At 37.7% G+C, this 16,657-nt stretch overlaps 1 protein-coding gene across 3 annotated transcripts in view; it reads right to left on the bottom strand.

The window, feature by feature from the left end:
• pls3 (plastin 3 (T isoform)) overlaps positions 1 to 16,657 on the bottom strand; it is a 45,240-nt gene that overhangs the window by 7,906 nt on the left and 20,677 nt on the right. Inside the window, exons 1-9 of one of the 3 annotated variants that reach the window (XM_056241971.1) lie at positions 16,109 to 16,258; positions 13,286 to 13,393; positions 8,983 to 9,146; positions 7,179 to 7,308; positions 6,561 to 6,693; positions 6,380 to 6,461; positions 6,061 to 6,226; positions 3,878 to 4,020; positions 1,491 to 1,586 (exon numbers count right to left, since the gene is read on the bottom strand). In XM_056241971.1, the coding sequence (XP_056097946.1) occupies positions 1,491 to 1,586; positions 3,878 to 4,020; positions 6,061 to 6,226; positions 6,380 to 6,461; positions 6,561 to 6,693; positions 7,179 to 7,308; positions 8,983 to 9,146; positions 13,286 to 13,346 (975 nt within the window). In that variant the 5' untranslated portion in view covers positions 13,347 to 13,393; positions 16,109 to 16,258. Of the gene's footprint in view, positions 1 to 1,490; positions 1,587 to 3,877; positions 4,021 to 6,060; positions 6,227 to 6,379; positions 6,462 to 6,560; positions 6,694 to 7,178; positions 7,309 to 8,982; positions 9,147 to 13,285; positions 13,394 to 14,920; positions 14,987 to 16,108; positions 16,259 to 16,657 lie in introns of those variants that run through there. The other 2 variants (XM_056241973.1, XM_056241972.1) reach the window with 2 other exon arrangements.

Raw genomic sequence — 16,657 nt, 5'->3', positions numbered from 1 at the left:
GTCACACAGAACAGAGCAAGGCGAGCATTTGACATTATTAAACTTAAACTTTGTTATTTCTTTTTTAAATGAGCGATCGTTTCGCTTGATAAGACCCTTATTCATCGTCTGGTGTAATTTAAAGCCCTTTGAACAGTTTGCACTGAAACTGTCTTTTGGACCTTGAACCGTTTGGTGCCCAGCAAAGTGCATTATATGGAGAAAAATCCTGGAATGTTTTCATCAAAAACCTTAATTTCTTTTCGACTGAAGAAAGAAAGACATGGACATCTTGGATGACATGGGGGTGAGTAAATTCTCAGCAAAAGTTTTTTTTAAAGTGAACTAATCCTTTAAGGTGGACGTTGACGCAATTTTCTTCTAGAAACAAACTTTGTTGCATTATTTTCATGTTATCACTGTGAAGCTGCTTTGATACAATCTGTATTGTAAAAAGCGCTATATAAATAAAGGTGACTTGACTTGACTTGAAAATCCAGCTTTGATCACAGGAATAAATTACAATTTGCTATATATTCACATATTAATTTTAAATTGAAATAATATTTCACATTACTTACTGTATTTTTCATCAAATAAATGCAGCCTTGGCAAGTATAAGAGACTTCTTTCAAAAACAAATCTCACTGACTCCAAAATACATAACTCAACGTATACACTTAATGAAAAATATCAATTATTTTTAGCTATCTTGCCCAGTCTTTCATAGAAAGGAACTGCATATGTCACCAGAACAGACCGTGATGCAGTTCACTGGGGCTGGGAAAGAGTGCCAGACGCTGAAAGGAAACATTATTTATTATCCGAGACTCAAAGGCTGATGTTGATGGTGAGACGACCCTGAGCGCGTCCCAGCCACAGCCGTCTCATTCAGCACACAGTCAATAACAGTGCGTGGGGTTAAACACACTGGCTGTTTACACACTGCTGGGAAACGGCCAACATTGTTACTGTCCTAAACCAAAGCAGTGAATGACTTGAAGCATGGCATGCTGGGGGAGGATCTGGCCTCTGCGCTGGCTGCTCGTGTTGTGACTGCCACGACAGACTGGAACACAATGTGCAATAAACACGGGCTTTTTAAGGATTTTCCTACTGGAAGTCACTCTGAAAACACTCATGCTGCTCAGAATTTGCAGTTCTTTATTTTGGCAATGATTATAAGAATCAATCCCAGGTTTGGATCAACTTTCACCCTCCTGTGCCAAGTTTAGACCCCCAGAGAAACTAGTGTTTGAACTGCTGATGCTTGATAACTGCGCTTCATAAACCAGGAGGATCTGAGAGGAACTGCTGCTGTCCTCCTGACTCACAATGAGCTTCTCCAGTGAATGAAGCTTTGATATTTTTATATAAGACACACTCTTCTACTGAGAGCTGCACCGTACCGGATGCATCAGAAGAGAGATTCAATAACTACTTATGGTTCTGTCTCCCATTTGTGTACTGGTTTATGTTACAGAAATGCTTAATGATAGATGTGAACTCACGCTGAAGCCTGACATGTCAATGTCGATGTGTTTCTCGCCCTCCTTCTGTCCTTTGGGTGCGATCTGGTTGAGCAGGTGGAAATAAGCCCTCGAGTCCTGCAGATTCAAGAGTGACAACAGAACAAAAGTCTTTCAGTGAAACGTGTAGCGTAGTAATGCTGCCTTCAAGTCACGTCAGCAAGATTGTGTTTATGAGCATATGAACATCATAATGGTGTCATTACTAGAGACAGACTCTCAGACTCAACACCATTACGTCACTGCGTTCAACAGAAAACAATCGGGAGTTATTTTTGCATTAAAAGCCGACATAAATTAAAAAATTAAAAATAATCAGTATCAGTCCTAAAAAAAACTCTCTCTTCAGAGTACTGGAGGGTTTACTTTGAGCCTGACATATGAAAAAATATTCTGAAAAATATGTATTTTTAAATAGAATAGTTTATTAAACCTTTCTAAATTGAAATAAAATACTATATGTGTTTTTTTGTCGAGTATCATATTTCATACGGCTTATAAAGTCTAATATAGTGAGAATATGAAGCTCACACTTGTGGACCAAAACTGTAATTTGGTGCAGATGCTGATATTTATATGGACAAAAAAGTAATAAGATTGTAAAGTAAATCAATGAGCTCTTTATAACAGTATAGCAGATACTTAGATAAAATGCATATAAATCTCAGTCGTCACTATAATATCTCCAATAATAAGTCTTAGTAAGATGATATTTAAAAACTTAGTTTTATGATCAAAGCTCTGTAGTTTTAAAACATATAATGCAATACAGTCATGATTGAGAGATGAAGAAATAAACCGATGATCATATTTGATATTTAAGATTGACATTTAAAATTAAATGTTTCAATACATTTTTGTGTACATTTGTGAAGAATAATAAAAAAAAGCCTGTCAAAAATACTATGAGGCAACAGACTTGTGCAACTACAATACTATAATGCTCCAACGCATCAGTCCATAAATCACAAAATCTGACTAAACGGACTTGAAGGCATCAAAAGATAATTACACTGTGAATTATATTTACATGAGACACAATCCAGAGAAATGTGTGAAAATATGAGGAACGGACAATCATGCGTGAGTTCCTGAGAACATGACTGCGGTAGATGTAAATGAATGAACTTGTAAACAAAACAACAAAATAGACATAACTGATCTCACAGTACATTTAGGAAAGTACCTTTACACACTTTGAAAAATCTGTTAACTGCAGCACAGAGGAAGATAGAGAGAGATATTAGTTAAACCATTCACTGTTTTTCATCTTTATCTTCATCACCAAATTACTTTTTCACGAAAATAAATGACATATAATGAGTCAAGAGGGCAATCACCTAACAGCTTGGGTCACACATCCTTTATTAGACACTAAATGATCCCTCACATGTTTTACACATTTTTTTTTTTTTTTCACGTTTTTTCATGGTTTGCCATCCACAGCATTTGAAAGTCAAAGTAACTGCACTCTCGCTCTGGCGAAATGCCTTTATGGAACAGAAAATGGAGCTAGCTGTTATGTAAATTCAAATTTGGATAAATTTGGCAACATAATTTTGTATTTCATCATTAAAGCTAAAGTAAAGCTGTCTATTGGACATCTACCCATAAGTTCTTCAAGACATTTAAAATATGCAAAATATCTACGCAAAACTTTCCATTTCACCCACACGGGGTTTCATGTTATTCAAATAATTATTGTAGGTGCATGTAATTTAATGTTAGTGTAAAGTACAATATGTATCATTTAAGTTCAACTGCATATAATTAAAAGCTATAATTACATGTTCACATTTCTGAGTGTTATGGTCTCTTGATGAAGAGCCATAATGCTAGGGTGTTAATATGCAGATGTTATGAAGTCAAAATAGCCCATTCCCAAGTCCCTATAATATCTATATATAGCTCGGAATTTGCATAGATGAGTAATAACATGCCTATATTCTATATAAGCCACAATTCAGGCATCATTCATAACCATTCTGTTGCACATTAGCTCTGTGGTCCTAGCGAAATAAACACCACTAAAGACAACAACTTTATCTGTGACTGTTTATCCTCTGTTACACTGACTGGCTATTTCAATAAGGAGGAAATTTGATCTTGATAGAGAATACAAGCCCTGATATTATAGTGGTCATGCATTAAAACTATGCGTTTACACCTTTATCATAGGATCTCAGGGCAGCTTACATATTTTACAACTAAATTCATATAAAAAATAAATAGACAGGACTACAACCACAATTCTTAAGCTCAATATCCTCATGAAAACAGCATGGACAGAGATCTAATACTTCATCAGCACACACACACACACACACACACACAAGCAGAGTATAGTGAATGGACACATCAAGGCTGACCTTAATATCATGGCTGAAGTTGTTGATCTTGCTCCAGCCAGCATTTTCCAGGTGGAAGTTGGCCCAGCGGAGCAACAGTTCCTCTGGAGACAGTTTCATCAGATCCTCGAGTGTCTCTCCATCCCTCAACAGTGCCGCAAGAGCTGAAAAAAAGAACACAGTGACATTAAATCACAGCGTTTTAACCTAGATTTTGAATCAGAGAATGATGTGGACGCGCTGATTTTAATGGCTATTTCCTTTGCCACACTGAGACATAGGCATCCTCTGAGTGACCACTGATCATTTCAGGCAGACAGGGCGAGTTGTGCTTTTAAAAAGCCAGTTGGTAACACTTTACTTGAAGGGGTGTACATAAGACTGACATGACACCTTCATAACCATGACATGACATATGTCATGAATATGAAGTAGGGTTTATGCATGTTTATGACAACTGTCATTAAGTGTCTTTCGCTCAATAATGACATTTTGAATGCAAATATGACATTGTTTGAGATGTCTTTGTTATGACACCTTGACATAAACCATAACATCATAACCTGTCAGTGTCTTTCTCATGACAACTTGACATTAAATTAAGTTAAACTGTCATGTGGTTGGTGTTGACATTGGCTGTCATAAGGCCATTATAACTGTGTCATGAATATTTTTCGTGACCTCAACTACAGTGGTACACATTGAATTTGTCATTAAAATGTTATAATGGCCTCATGACAGCCAATGTCAAAACCAACCACCTGACAGTTCAATGTAATGTTAACCAATAAAGCTAAGTGGTTTCTTAAGTTTGATAATTAATCTGCTATGTCATGTTTATGACAGGTTGTGTTGTCTTAGTAATGTCATGACAAAGACACTGACAGGCTATGATGTATTGGTTTATGTCAAGTTGTCATAACAAAGACATCTCAAACAATGTCATATTTGCATTAAAAATGTCATAATTGAGCGAATGACACTTGTCACAAACATGCATAAATCTTCCTTCATATTCATAACATGTGTCATGTCATGATTATGAAGGTGTCATGTTAGTCTTGTGCACACCCCTTCAAGTAAAGTGTTACCAAATGTTGGCATTAATTAATGCATAAAATTCCTTCTTTTTCTTTTCAGTCACATATATCGTGATATATCGTTGATCAAATTTCTTCCAATATATTGAATATCGTAAATATCATGATATTATCATACCGTGGACCACATATCGCCACAGAATTGAATCGTGAGGTACCTGTATCGTCCCACCCCTACTCCAGATCACGTGTCCTCGTTCTGCTGGACTTTACTGCAGATTTTGACACATAAATGTACCAAATCCTTTTATCAAGCCTCTTCTTAATGTGCATTACAGGAACTACATTCCACTGGTGTGAGTATTACCTTACAGGTAAGATCCTTCAGGGCGTCTCGGAAGGGAGAGATGTGTAAGTCATATTAACTAACCACCACACCCCAGGGTTCGGTGCTAGGTCCGTTTCCTTTCTTGATCTAAACAATGTTGCTGGTACCTACCATACATTCACATTGATTTTCCTGATACACTAAGGACACACAAGTTCTAATAAGTACTTGCACAGATCACAGCCGGCCTGGCAAACTCTGATGTGGGCTGGCCTTTCTGTTTACGCACACAAACCTCTGTAAACGATCCAGTATGTCTGTTGTCTGTAACTCAATGAGAACCCAAAAGACAGGGCATGCTACACTTTTCTTTCTCACTTGCTAGTTTCAGGCTGCTAGTTGTTGCCCGTAGTTCAAGCCATTGATGTCAAGCCAAGGCCATTATTGTATTTGTTGATAAGGTATCATCTCAAGTCTGCTTTGTGACTAATCGTTCCTGGCAGTGTCACATGAAAAGCAATTTTATGTAAAAGAACTTGTTTATTCATCCTGTCAGCATGATTTTGATTCATTATGAAGGTTAATCTTAGGCTAGAGAACTCTCTCTATAGATCTGTACAGAGCCTTTGAGACAGACCTAAACTGCCTTAAGCTGAAAACAAACAGTCAGATCTAAGAGCTCAAGTCCGCCATAACAGTCAAATCAGTCAGTCGGGTTAACATTTAACTAGAAAAGAGACGCTATATCTGTTTGTCAGGATTCCTGGATGTTGTCATCAGCTGTGGCACTGTTTGGACTAGACGTGTGATCGTATTTGTGCAACAGAGACACGTACCCTCGTTTCTGCTCAGCTCAATGTCAGCAAACAGGCCGATCTTAATGATCTGCCACAAAAGGCCCAAAACCAGATGAGGTTTGCCTTCCCGAAGGTCCAGAGCTCCGATGTTGACCACGTGACAGCCAATGGCAGAGGCCGAGTTAAGAGCCAGGTTAAGATTCTCCTGCAATACAGAAGCAATGATCTTCATTAGACCCAAATCTCTCTCTCTCTCTAACACATATGCGCTTTAATAGATCTGAAGTCACTGAAAGAGTCATATTTTAAAGAATAATCTTCAAACAGAGACGGCTGCAAAAATAAATCAAAACCAAACCTGTATTGTGAATGGTGTCAGTTTCTTCTTGTTGATGGTCCTCTCATCAATAGTATCAGGTACTGAGAGGTTGATCATTTTACTAAAAGGAATCAATGACATATGCAATGAGGAGGTTTCTTAAATAATATAAGATAATTAAAACTCACAGGCAAGATGTTGAGGAGCGTGTCCGACTTACCACAGCACAATACCGTCACCGACAGCCTTGAAGAGAGAATCTGTATCGGGGTTCATGGGCAGCACATGTTTACAGTCAGGGTCCTGTTCCAGCGCTGTGTTGATCCAGTTCACAAAAGCAAACCTCTCCTCCTCTGGACAAAGACAAAGACACAGACAACAAGATCACATACCACTAAAAACATAAAGGTTGCACTTACAGTGTACTTACCTAAGAAAGTACTGGGTAATATAAGGTAACTACATGGGTTAAGGCTAAGTTTAGGGGTAGGTTAAGTGTTAGTACCTAGTTATAGCGATTATTATAACAAGTACATAGTATGTATGAGGCACACGACTGTAAAAAATAAAGTGCTACCAACCTAAAAATACCAAAAAGTACATGGTACTATATTATAATGTTATGGGTTTTAGAACCTGGCATTAGAGTAGCATGTAGATCTCAAGGTATGAATATGGCAATCCATACAAAAAACATATTATTATCATCTGATGCCATTACTTTATCTTGGTTCTGCCACGGTACTACATTCTAACCCAAGGGGAAGTGGTGCAGGAGTAATTATAGCAAAAGGAAGCAGTGGTTTGTCTGATCCGGTGTAATCCGAGGCGTTTTTACCTGAGAAGGAGTGCTGTGTGCCGGCACTGGACAGCTCGGACGTGCCGCCAATAGCCAAGATTCCCTCTTTCCTGTTGATGGCCTTCCGGAAGCTCTTTGCAATGTCACTGCTCTTCAGCTCCTGAAAGATCTGCATGGGACCATACAATTAATTATAAAATAGACGATACATTATACAGAAACTGCTACAACATCCGTTCGCCATATTACTGAGACTTTTCATCCACACATCATTTAAAAATACACTAACGCACAAGAGGTCCTCGAAACTAAACAGATGCACATATTTAACGGCGCGTGGCATGTGTGGGTAATTAAAGCATGATCGTCAGTGGCACGGCTGCCAGCAGCTGCTCATAACCTCCTCACAGCAGTGCAAACAAACACAGGGCCGTCCAACCGGGTGATGCACCATTTGACTGAAAAAGAGTCTCTGTGATATTCTGGACTGCAGAATTATTCAGCAAGGACACTTTCAATTGATCAAAAATAACAGAGGGACTTTTACATTGTTACAAAAAAAAATGCTATTTCAAAAAAAAAAATGCTGTTCTTATGAACTTTCTATTATAATAATAAGACTCATTATTAATAAATGAGCACCACTAATAATTGAGCATCAAATCAGCATATTAGAGTGATTTCTGAAGGATCATGTGACACTGAAGACTGGAGTAATGATGCTGAAATAAATTACACTTTTAAATATATTCAAATAAAAAAACAGTTACTTTAAATTGTACTAATATTTCACAATATGTCTGGTTCTACTCATTCATTTCACAATATGTCTGATTACTGATCAATGCAGCCTTGGTGAGTATAAGAAATATTACAAATCTTAGTTATTCCAAACTTTTCACCATTCGTTTATTTTATTTCTTTATTAGTTTATTTATCAGGGACCATGCACAGTTTAAGCCCTGTACCAGAGTTAGCTATACGGCTAATTTACATCTGTGGTCCCTGGGCAAGGAAAAGTAAAAAGACAACATAAACACACAGTACTCACATAAAAACCAGAATACAAATATACAATATATAAAAAAGTCAATGATCACATATCTGATTCGCCTTCAGCCAAGTCTTTACGGACAATTTAAAACTGCTAAGGCTTGCACAATCTCTACTGTAATGTGGGGAGTTTATGGAAAATTTTGACCCATTTCACAACTCTCCTCAACCAGCCTGCACAGTTTAGGGTATGATGTCTGTAGCACATGGGATGAGATCCACAAACAGTAATTATTTCATCATTATTATTGTACCACTAATTAATAAAAATGATGAAATGGTGAACAGGCCATCTGGATTCAGCACTGCAACTCTAATCTCAAAGTACGATGTATTATCTGTTGTCCGAATACGGTGAAAGCTACTGCTGAATATGCAAATCAGGGATTTTAAGCTTTAGTTTTAAAAAGTAGTTGGGTTTCTAATTGCGTTCCAACTAAACCCCTTCACACAGCGCTCTTTAACGGTCTAATTTAGTAATCACGCAGACGGCTTTTTACTGTTTTAACTTCACTCTAAATGTTGCTCCTTGCGTTCATCCATTAAAATCATGCTTGCACAGAACATATGTGATCATGTAAATGTTTTCTCACGACAATAACATTTGATTTGCAAATGAAGTTTATGGACTGAACAAAGCATTGATTCACTGGAATACTTTTTTTTTTTTTTTAAAGCACCACAATGTAAAGTTATGTACATGTGTAGCAAGTTTTAAGCCTAGTTAGGATGTGTGTGTAGATGTTTAGACTTATTTTGGGATTTTACGGAACAGTTCATAGACACTTACAGACAGGAATTCTTCAAAGCTGATCTTGTTGTCCTTGTCTTTGTCACCATCTTCCATCAGTTTCTGGATGATCTCTCGGACTTTGTACCCTGGCAGGGGCAGATTGGCCTCTTTGAACAGCTCATGGAGCTCATGGTCACAAATAAAGCCATTGCCATTCAAATCTATGGAGAGAAATGGAAATTATTGGTTTTGGCGTCAACATCTTGCCTCTTCCCAACAAGCACGAAACATTAAGGTTGCAATTAGTTAACATTGCAATTCAACAGCGTAAAAAATATTAAGAAACCACAACAACATTGGAAAATAAAAAGTGAGGACATGCAATTGAAATAGTTTGATTAGGCAAAATTATCAACAGCAAACTCCAACTTTGAGAAAAACTGTATTTTCATGCATATGTAAAATAAAATGTTTAGGAAATGTGAAAACATCTCTCGAGTAGGCTTTAAGCAGCCTAAAATGTCAATGTAACATTTCAACACAAAAACAAATACACTTAAATTAAACTCCTAAAATGTAAGGGAAATATTAATATTTATAGAATTTATGCTTAAGACTAAAACATAGGCCATGTTCACTGAGCTTCAAGCAGAGCATTCTGGTACCGTTTTATCCACAAAAGAGACACGCAACATGACATTAGAGACTGTAGAATATTTGTATTAATCATAATATAAATATTTAAGTATAATATAGCCATTTTTATTCTAGTATTATGATCATGTATCTAAATATGTGAATTATAACCACGTGTGTGAGTCCGTGTAGAGGCCTGTAAGAGACTAGAATGTGTTTGCATATGTTGGAGTCTCTCGCTCTGCCATCAGATATATGGTATAAATGGTCAGCTGTGCGTCTCATTCTGCCATTAAAGAATATTTGTAGGACGAGCAGGGGCCTCTAATGTAAATAGGTTGGGCCCTTTCGTTGCACTTTTTAAAAATAGACTGGATTCACAACCAAAAATGGAAGAATTGAAAACAATATTGGTGCAGAGTTTGAAAATGTAGAAGATGTATTGACCCCACCTTGGGGGAGCGCTATAGGAACTCAGACTTTATTACAAAGAAATAAAGCCATCTTCTTCTAGCATCAAACTCCAAGAGAGAGGCGAAAGAAGCCACTATACGCTGGCTACAGTAGATGGGCAGCTCACTGGGTTTGAAACAGCTGTTGTGAAAACTAAAACCGAATAAACAACATAAAAAAAATATCCATTAAGAATTGTCAGCCACTGGGGTTTTCTAGTATGTGCATTACAATACCAGGACATGGGCAACAATTTAGGCTCCAATGTTCTGCCAGTCTGCGGGAGAAATCTGATAAACGGGGAAATGCAGTCTGAACCACATTCTTGTCAAGGACCATTAGAAAAAATACAAACTCCACAAACTCCAAAACCCAGATCACCAATCGCAGTATACTCTTTAAATGGCTCGTGAATTGAAAAAACACATTTTCCTTGATCTTTCGACATATGGGTCGTTGTACTATAAAAACATCCTGTAAGTTTCAGAGCTCAAAAACTTCCTCGTTAGTCCAAAAACAGCTTTTATTGAAACCAAGCTCTCCAAATGACTCATTTGGGATTTGTCACATTATGGCGTAACAGTACGATGAAAGACCGCATCAGCAGAAGATGATCAACGCCTACTTCTACATCATCACGTCTTTGGCCCCGCCCACTGGCGCGTTAGTGAGATGAAAGATAGAGGATCACTGGGCTAAAAATAACATTACCTTACAAAGGATCCTAATGCTATGAATGTGGTTATGCATTTTCAACCATGTGAATGTCTCAGTAGAGCATTATTTGTTTATTCGTTACATTTCACTGTGGATTCTTTGGTATATTTCGGCACAGGCTTTAAAAACAGACTTTTACTGTAAGAAAAGGACCCGACAGTAATGCCACAACATGTAAGTAACTGTGTTAATTCTAATGCCAATTATTTCCGATATGTAATGGTTCATGTACAGTTAGACGTTCTTTGTCTTTAAATTGTATATTGCTGTTTATGCGTCAGTAAATCAAGCGACTACATGTTCAACTTTGCATTGTTTCTCTTAGTAGCATGAAAATAATCTGTTATTTAAATTGTGATTAAATAATAATCTACAGAATGCAATCAAAGAACTCTCTCTTTAGCTGTCAATCAAACAGCGCGTGTTTATCAGCGTCTGAGATCAGGACTCTCGCCAAAACTCCCGTTATAATCAATGATGCTGACTACACTTCTTCAACCGACTGATGGCTTTCTTGATTTCCTCTCTCGTTGGCTTGCTACAGTTGATGGGTAAGTCTGAGATGGCTGGGTCGATGCTTGGTGGAGCTGGTCTATTCAAGAGACTGCACAACAGATCTCTTATTTACATCGTGTTTACTCTGTTAGTTATGATGAAGACATTCGTGAGAGTGCAGAAATGACAATATCACTGCATTCATGCGTTCAGCAAACATGTCTGTCATCGGCTACAATGCTCATCGCTGCAACCTTTCATGGGGAGTAGATCTAAATATAATGCTGTAATCAACACTTATCAAAATGAGCTAATCTCGACAGCTGTAGCCTAATAGTAACGTGTACCACATGTATTAGTACCACATGTAATGCTCATTTCATATACAAAGCTGTTAGCCAATCACAGCAGTGGGCGTTTACATTCTCACAGCAGACACGCCCCTTCAAACAGAGCGTTCAAATCACAGGCTAAAATCAGGGCAGAAAATGGCCTTTTATTTCTAAATTATGACCATTTTGATGTAAAAATCATACTAACATAATAAGTGCACCACTGGAAAAATAAAAATAAAATAAAAAATGCAGTTCATGACCCCTTTAATGACTTATTATTATTATAATGGCATACCATATTAATACTGTACACATACTATGCAATACTCAAACTCAGGTAGTGGCTGACATTAATCTTCTAAAAACAATTCAACAAACTCTACTTCTGAAGCACACAAAGAGATCATATGGGAATACTCATGTGAATATTTATATATATAGTAAAATCTTTTAGTTAAAAGAACCAATCACATTTTTTAGAGACATTGGCTGGGCTGCTTTTTTTTTTTTTTTGTACTATTGACAAAGCAATAGTTGGACCAGCCTGAAAAAAAAAAGCAATTTTTGCATGATCTTTTGCAAGCCAAAGAGGCAACATTTTTATAATTGTAATTATAATTGTTATTTAAAGTGTCATGAGTATATTAGTATATCTCAGTACAGTAAAATATTGGCAATTTAAAAATTGGTATTCTTATTTTTCCATAGTTGAATTCCAATAATAAACTAATAATTTCTAAAAATCTCAACTGTACTTGCTTGACACGTGAGAACAATCGTTGTTCTTGTGCGCACATTTGAGCTTCCGTTGACCATATTTCTTGTGCTCTATGTATGCGTGTTGATCAATGTTTATATGTGAATAAAAGCCGAAATTATATCTGCTATTAATCAAATAAAGTGATCATGATTTAAGCCGCTTGATTCTAATGGGTTTACGATCTCAAGTTTTGAGTTAATGAACTTTCATAGGAAGGACAAATATATCTCAGAGATCATTTACAATATCTTCATTTGTGTTTTGACGATGAACAAAAGTCTTATGATGGTGATTAAATGATGACAGAATTTGTGCGTGAAATAACCTTATAAAGAGACTTATTTTGAAGCTGACACTCAGTGTGCAAAATATGGCAAATATTCAGTGCACAGTTAATGCTAGAGAATAAATTAAAACAATTACTTGTCAATAGACCCAAGTCCTATTCAAATATTTAAACAAAATATTTAGTTTGAATAGGACTTGGAACGCACACACACACATATATGACAGTAAACACTTGTTGGTTTTGGAGACAAAAGTCCATGAGGAGAGTTTAAAAGCCAGGCTACAGGTTATGCCAAAAAACTTCATGAAATCAAATGAAAAACCCAGATGTTTTTCTGAGCAATAACAATCCAGACTTTAAAGAAACACACTGCACATGAAGTCAGACGGAGAGATAACAACATTACAAAACAATTAGCCCATCACACACACAAAAACAAACATCTAGAGTTTCCTAATCAATGGCATTTAAAACTAGAAGCCAAATGAGACATTTCAAAATAGATCCTAATGTTAGGCTTTGCACAGCGATGTAGCTGTTTTCATCCACGCAAAGAAAACAAAGATAAATCAGTAGAAATCACAAGATACGTAAAAGAAAAAGGACACCTTTACGGGCGGCATGCCAAGTTGTGATTAGAGTAGACAAAACTGGTTGGACAGGAAAAACACTCACCGACTTTCCCGAAGGCCTCCCGCAACTCCTCCAGCTCATCTTTAGATATCTTTCCTGCCATCTCCCCGAAGAACAACCTGAAGCTCTCTCAGTCGAATAAAGTGTGTCCTTCAATGGAGAGAAGACAAAAACTTTATTGTGTGGACTTCCAAATTGTGGTAAATGCACAACGACGCCCGTCTTCCGAAAGAGAAACCTGGAAGTGGGATTGTACAGTAAGATGATGATAAGACATGCAAACGACATGCAAACGTCTATCAAGCATGAAACAGAGCAGACTATATTTGGGCAAAATATATGTTTGAGAGGGCGTGTCAAGACAAGTCCTTTTGAATGTAACCTGACTGTAATGCAATCACATGGTTCTTTGCAAAAGACAATGATTGAAACACTACTTCATTTATTTAAATGACTAGTTTTTGGGTTTCGACTGGAAATAGAGGCTATCAAAAAACAGTCACATATCCAATTATTGCACATTGAAAATGGTTGTAAACAAAAAAAAAAGATCAACTAAAGGGAAAGAGTCTAATCCAAAGCCAACAGTCAAAGTCTGGACGTGTTTCTTTGGAAGATCATCAGTGTGTTATTTTATCTCTGAGTTATGATAGATGAGTTCATATCTGAACACCAGATGCAGTCTGATACTGAACTGTGCTACAGTCGGTCTGTTTTTGTTTAATTGTGAAAGTGGACCTAACTACCTTCTTAAAAATAAAGGCTCCGAAGTCATGCCATAGAAGAACCAATTGAGTTCCCCAAAGAACATTTCAGTGAACAGTTGATAAAAGAGCCATTTTTCTTAGTGTGAAGATCATTTTCTTAATCTAAAGAACCATTTTCCACTATAAAGAACCTTTTGTGTGATGAAAAGGTTCACTCTAAAAAATGCTGGGTTGTTTCAACCCAAATTTGGGTCAAATATGGACAAACCCAAATGTTGGGTTAAAATGCAATTACAAAATTTGAAAGTGAAAGTTGAAGTTGGGTTAAAATTTGAAATTACATTTTTAACCCAACATTTGGGTTTGTCCATATTTTACCCAAATTTGGGTTCAAACAACCCAGCATTGTTTAGAGTGTGGAAGTTAAAAGGTTCTTTTTAATGGAACCATTAATGCCAATAAAGAAGCTTTACATATAAGAGTGTAGCATATAAACCTTATCATCTAAACACAAGCAGTGATACACTTAACACAATACACTAAAACCTAAACACTAAAATGCTTTTCCTCACCCTCAAGTTGTTCCAAACCTGTATGAGTTTCTCTCTTCTGTTGAACACAAAGGACGACATTTTAAAGAATGTGTGTAATCAGACAGTAGACGACACCCATTGACTTCCATAGTGTTCAACAGAAGAAAGAAACTCATACAGGTTTGGAACAACTTGAGAGTGAGTAAATTATGACACATTTCCATCCCTTTAAAGGTTCTTCATGGAACCATCAATGCCAATAAAGAACATAAGTGCAGAATAAACCTTATCATCCAAACACACAATAAGCAGTAAAACACTAAACACAATACTAAAACCAAGGTAAATATTTGTCCAGGATATAACAATAATTAATAGTCCATTTAAATGCTGTATAATGGCATTGGAGCAGCAATGACCACACCATGTTGACGTACCGTTTGAATCGAGGCCACAACAAAATAAAACCTGTTGAGCAGAGTCCACCCACAGCAGCTGAACCGAGAACAGATGCAGCGTCCCAGCCTCCGTCGCACAAACTGACCTGAGATCTGCTCTTATAGGCAGCACTGCAGCACTACAAGCAACCCAAGACACATCTTCCTGTTAGCCACTACCTTAAAGGAACTGATGATTCAGGACACACCCGCAGCGCATGTCAACATCTCCATTCCCATAGTCGTCAATCCAGCTTGTGCTTCTTTTCATCTGTGAGTTATGTCATTAGCGATGCCAGCTGTCCAACCACACCCCAGTGGGACAGCATAAAGTTAGAGACTTCTAAAAATGCTCTAAAATGTTACATAACGCTAACGGTTCAACTGTTTATTGTTTGAATAACTCTTAAAGACAGCGCTGGACTACGATTATTTGGCTATTTTGTCTCAAGGTCTACATTTGATGTCATCAAAGGCCAACACAGAAACTTTGCTGGAATTTTTAAGAAAAACACAAACGGGCCAATTGTCCACCCCTGTGGCATCCCTTTCACGGACACAGTACTGTGTGCTACATACCTTCATTGAATCATCAGTTGCAATCGATTCTCCCACAATTCATGCTTTAATAAACTTAAGCATAGAGCAAGTCTAATTTGACTAAGGTTTGTTTACTTCCCAAATGAGTGAGGAGTAGTGTGACCTCATGGGATTGAGTCATGCACAAATCTAAGCAACCAGAGAATCCTGTCTAGTCACTCGATTTTCACAGTCTCTAAGGACTGCCAACACTGCACGAGTGACTGAACAAAGTCAAAAACCATTATGCAGTGTTAAGTTACAAAGCAAAAGCAAAGAGGAAAAACAGCCACAGAATTGCTTTCTTGGGGTTTTGATTGAAAAACAGAAAGCTGAGCATGTGCCAATGAATTTACCAGTCTGACGAGATGCAACCGGTTACCCCAAACCTGCTTCCTTCACTCCAAACTGCAAACAGATGCAACAAATGTGAACTCACACAACAGACGTCTTTCACAGATGCTGTGCCGTTAGCCGAGGAGCTGGGAAACGAGGCAGACAGACCGACAGACAGAGACTGCTTTTCCCCAGTGCATAACGCTAATGAGAGAGTGTGGCATGTAGAGGAGAGAAGAAGAACCAGTAAGAAAAAGAAAAAGAGAGCCAAACCGTTGGGATGTGTCGCAGAGAATGGGTCTGTAGGCAGCAGCGGTCGCAGCAGAAGAGGCAGTGCTCGCTCCACACCCTTCAAGGCTAATCTGAAACACCAGCATTCCTGCCTGCCTCACAAAGACCTAGGCAGCAAGTCATAACACTTCCTGACAGGCTATGGGAGTCGCGGTCGGCGTGTCCGCCCGCCGGAGAGGGAGGAGGGATGGGCAGGCGCAGGAGAGAAGGAGAGGGGGAGGGGAAAGAGTACATGCTTTGCTTTTTTCTTTACTACCGACGTTTCCATCCCAGATGTACCGAGCAATGCCATAAAGTCACGAGAGAGAAAAAGTGCAGGGAAAAGTTCAATGCATCTCTTAAATCCGCATACCGTCACTCACCTTAAACCATCCTGTTGCTTTAAAAAGTCCCTACCGGAGGGAAAAAATAACATATGCTGAATCACTCCGAAACACATGCTGAACATGTGATATCTTTTGCATGTTTAAGCAGAAAGACTGTTCAAAACAGATTGCGCTTCTATGTTAGTTCAAAATCACATACAGTCAG

Source organism: Rhinichthys klamathensis, unplaced genomic scaffold, assembly GCF_029890125.1.
Source record: "Rhinichthys klamathensis goyatoka isolate OS25496 unplaced genomic scaffold, OSU_Roscu_1.1 h1tg000687l_1, whole genome shotgun sequence".
Lineage (NCBI taxonomy): Eukaryota > Metazoa > Chordata > Actinopteri > Cypriniformes > Leuciscidae > Rhinichthys > Rhinichthys klamathensis.
This window is presented reverse-complemented; position numbering and strand designations above follow the sequence as displayed.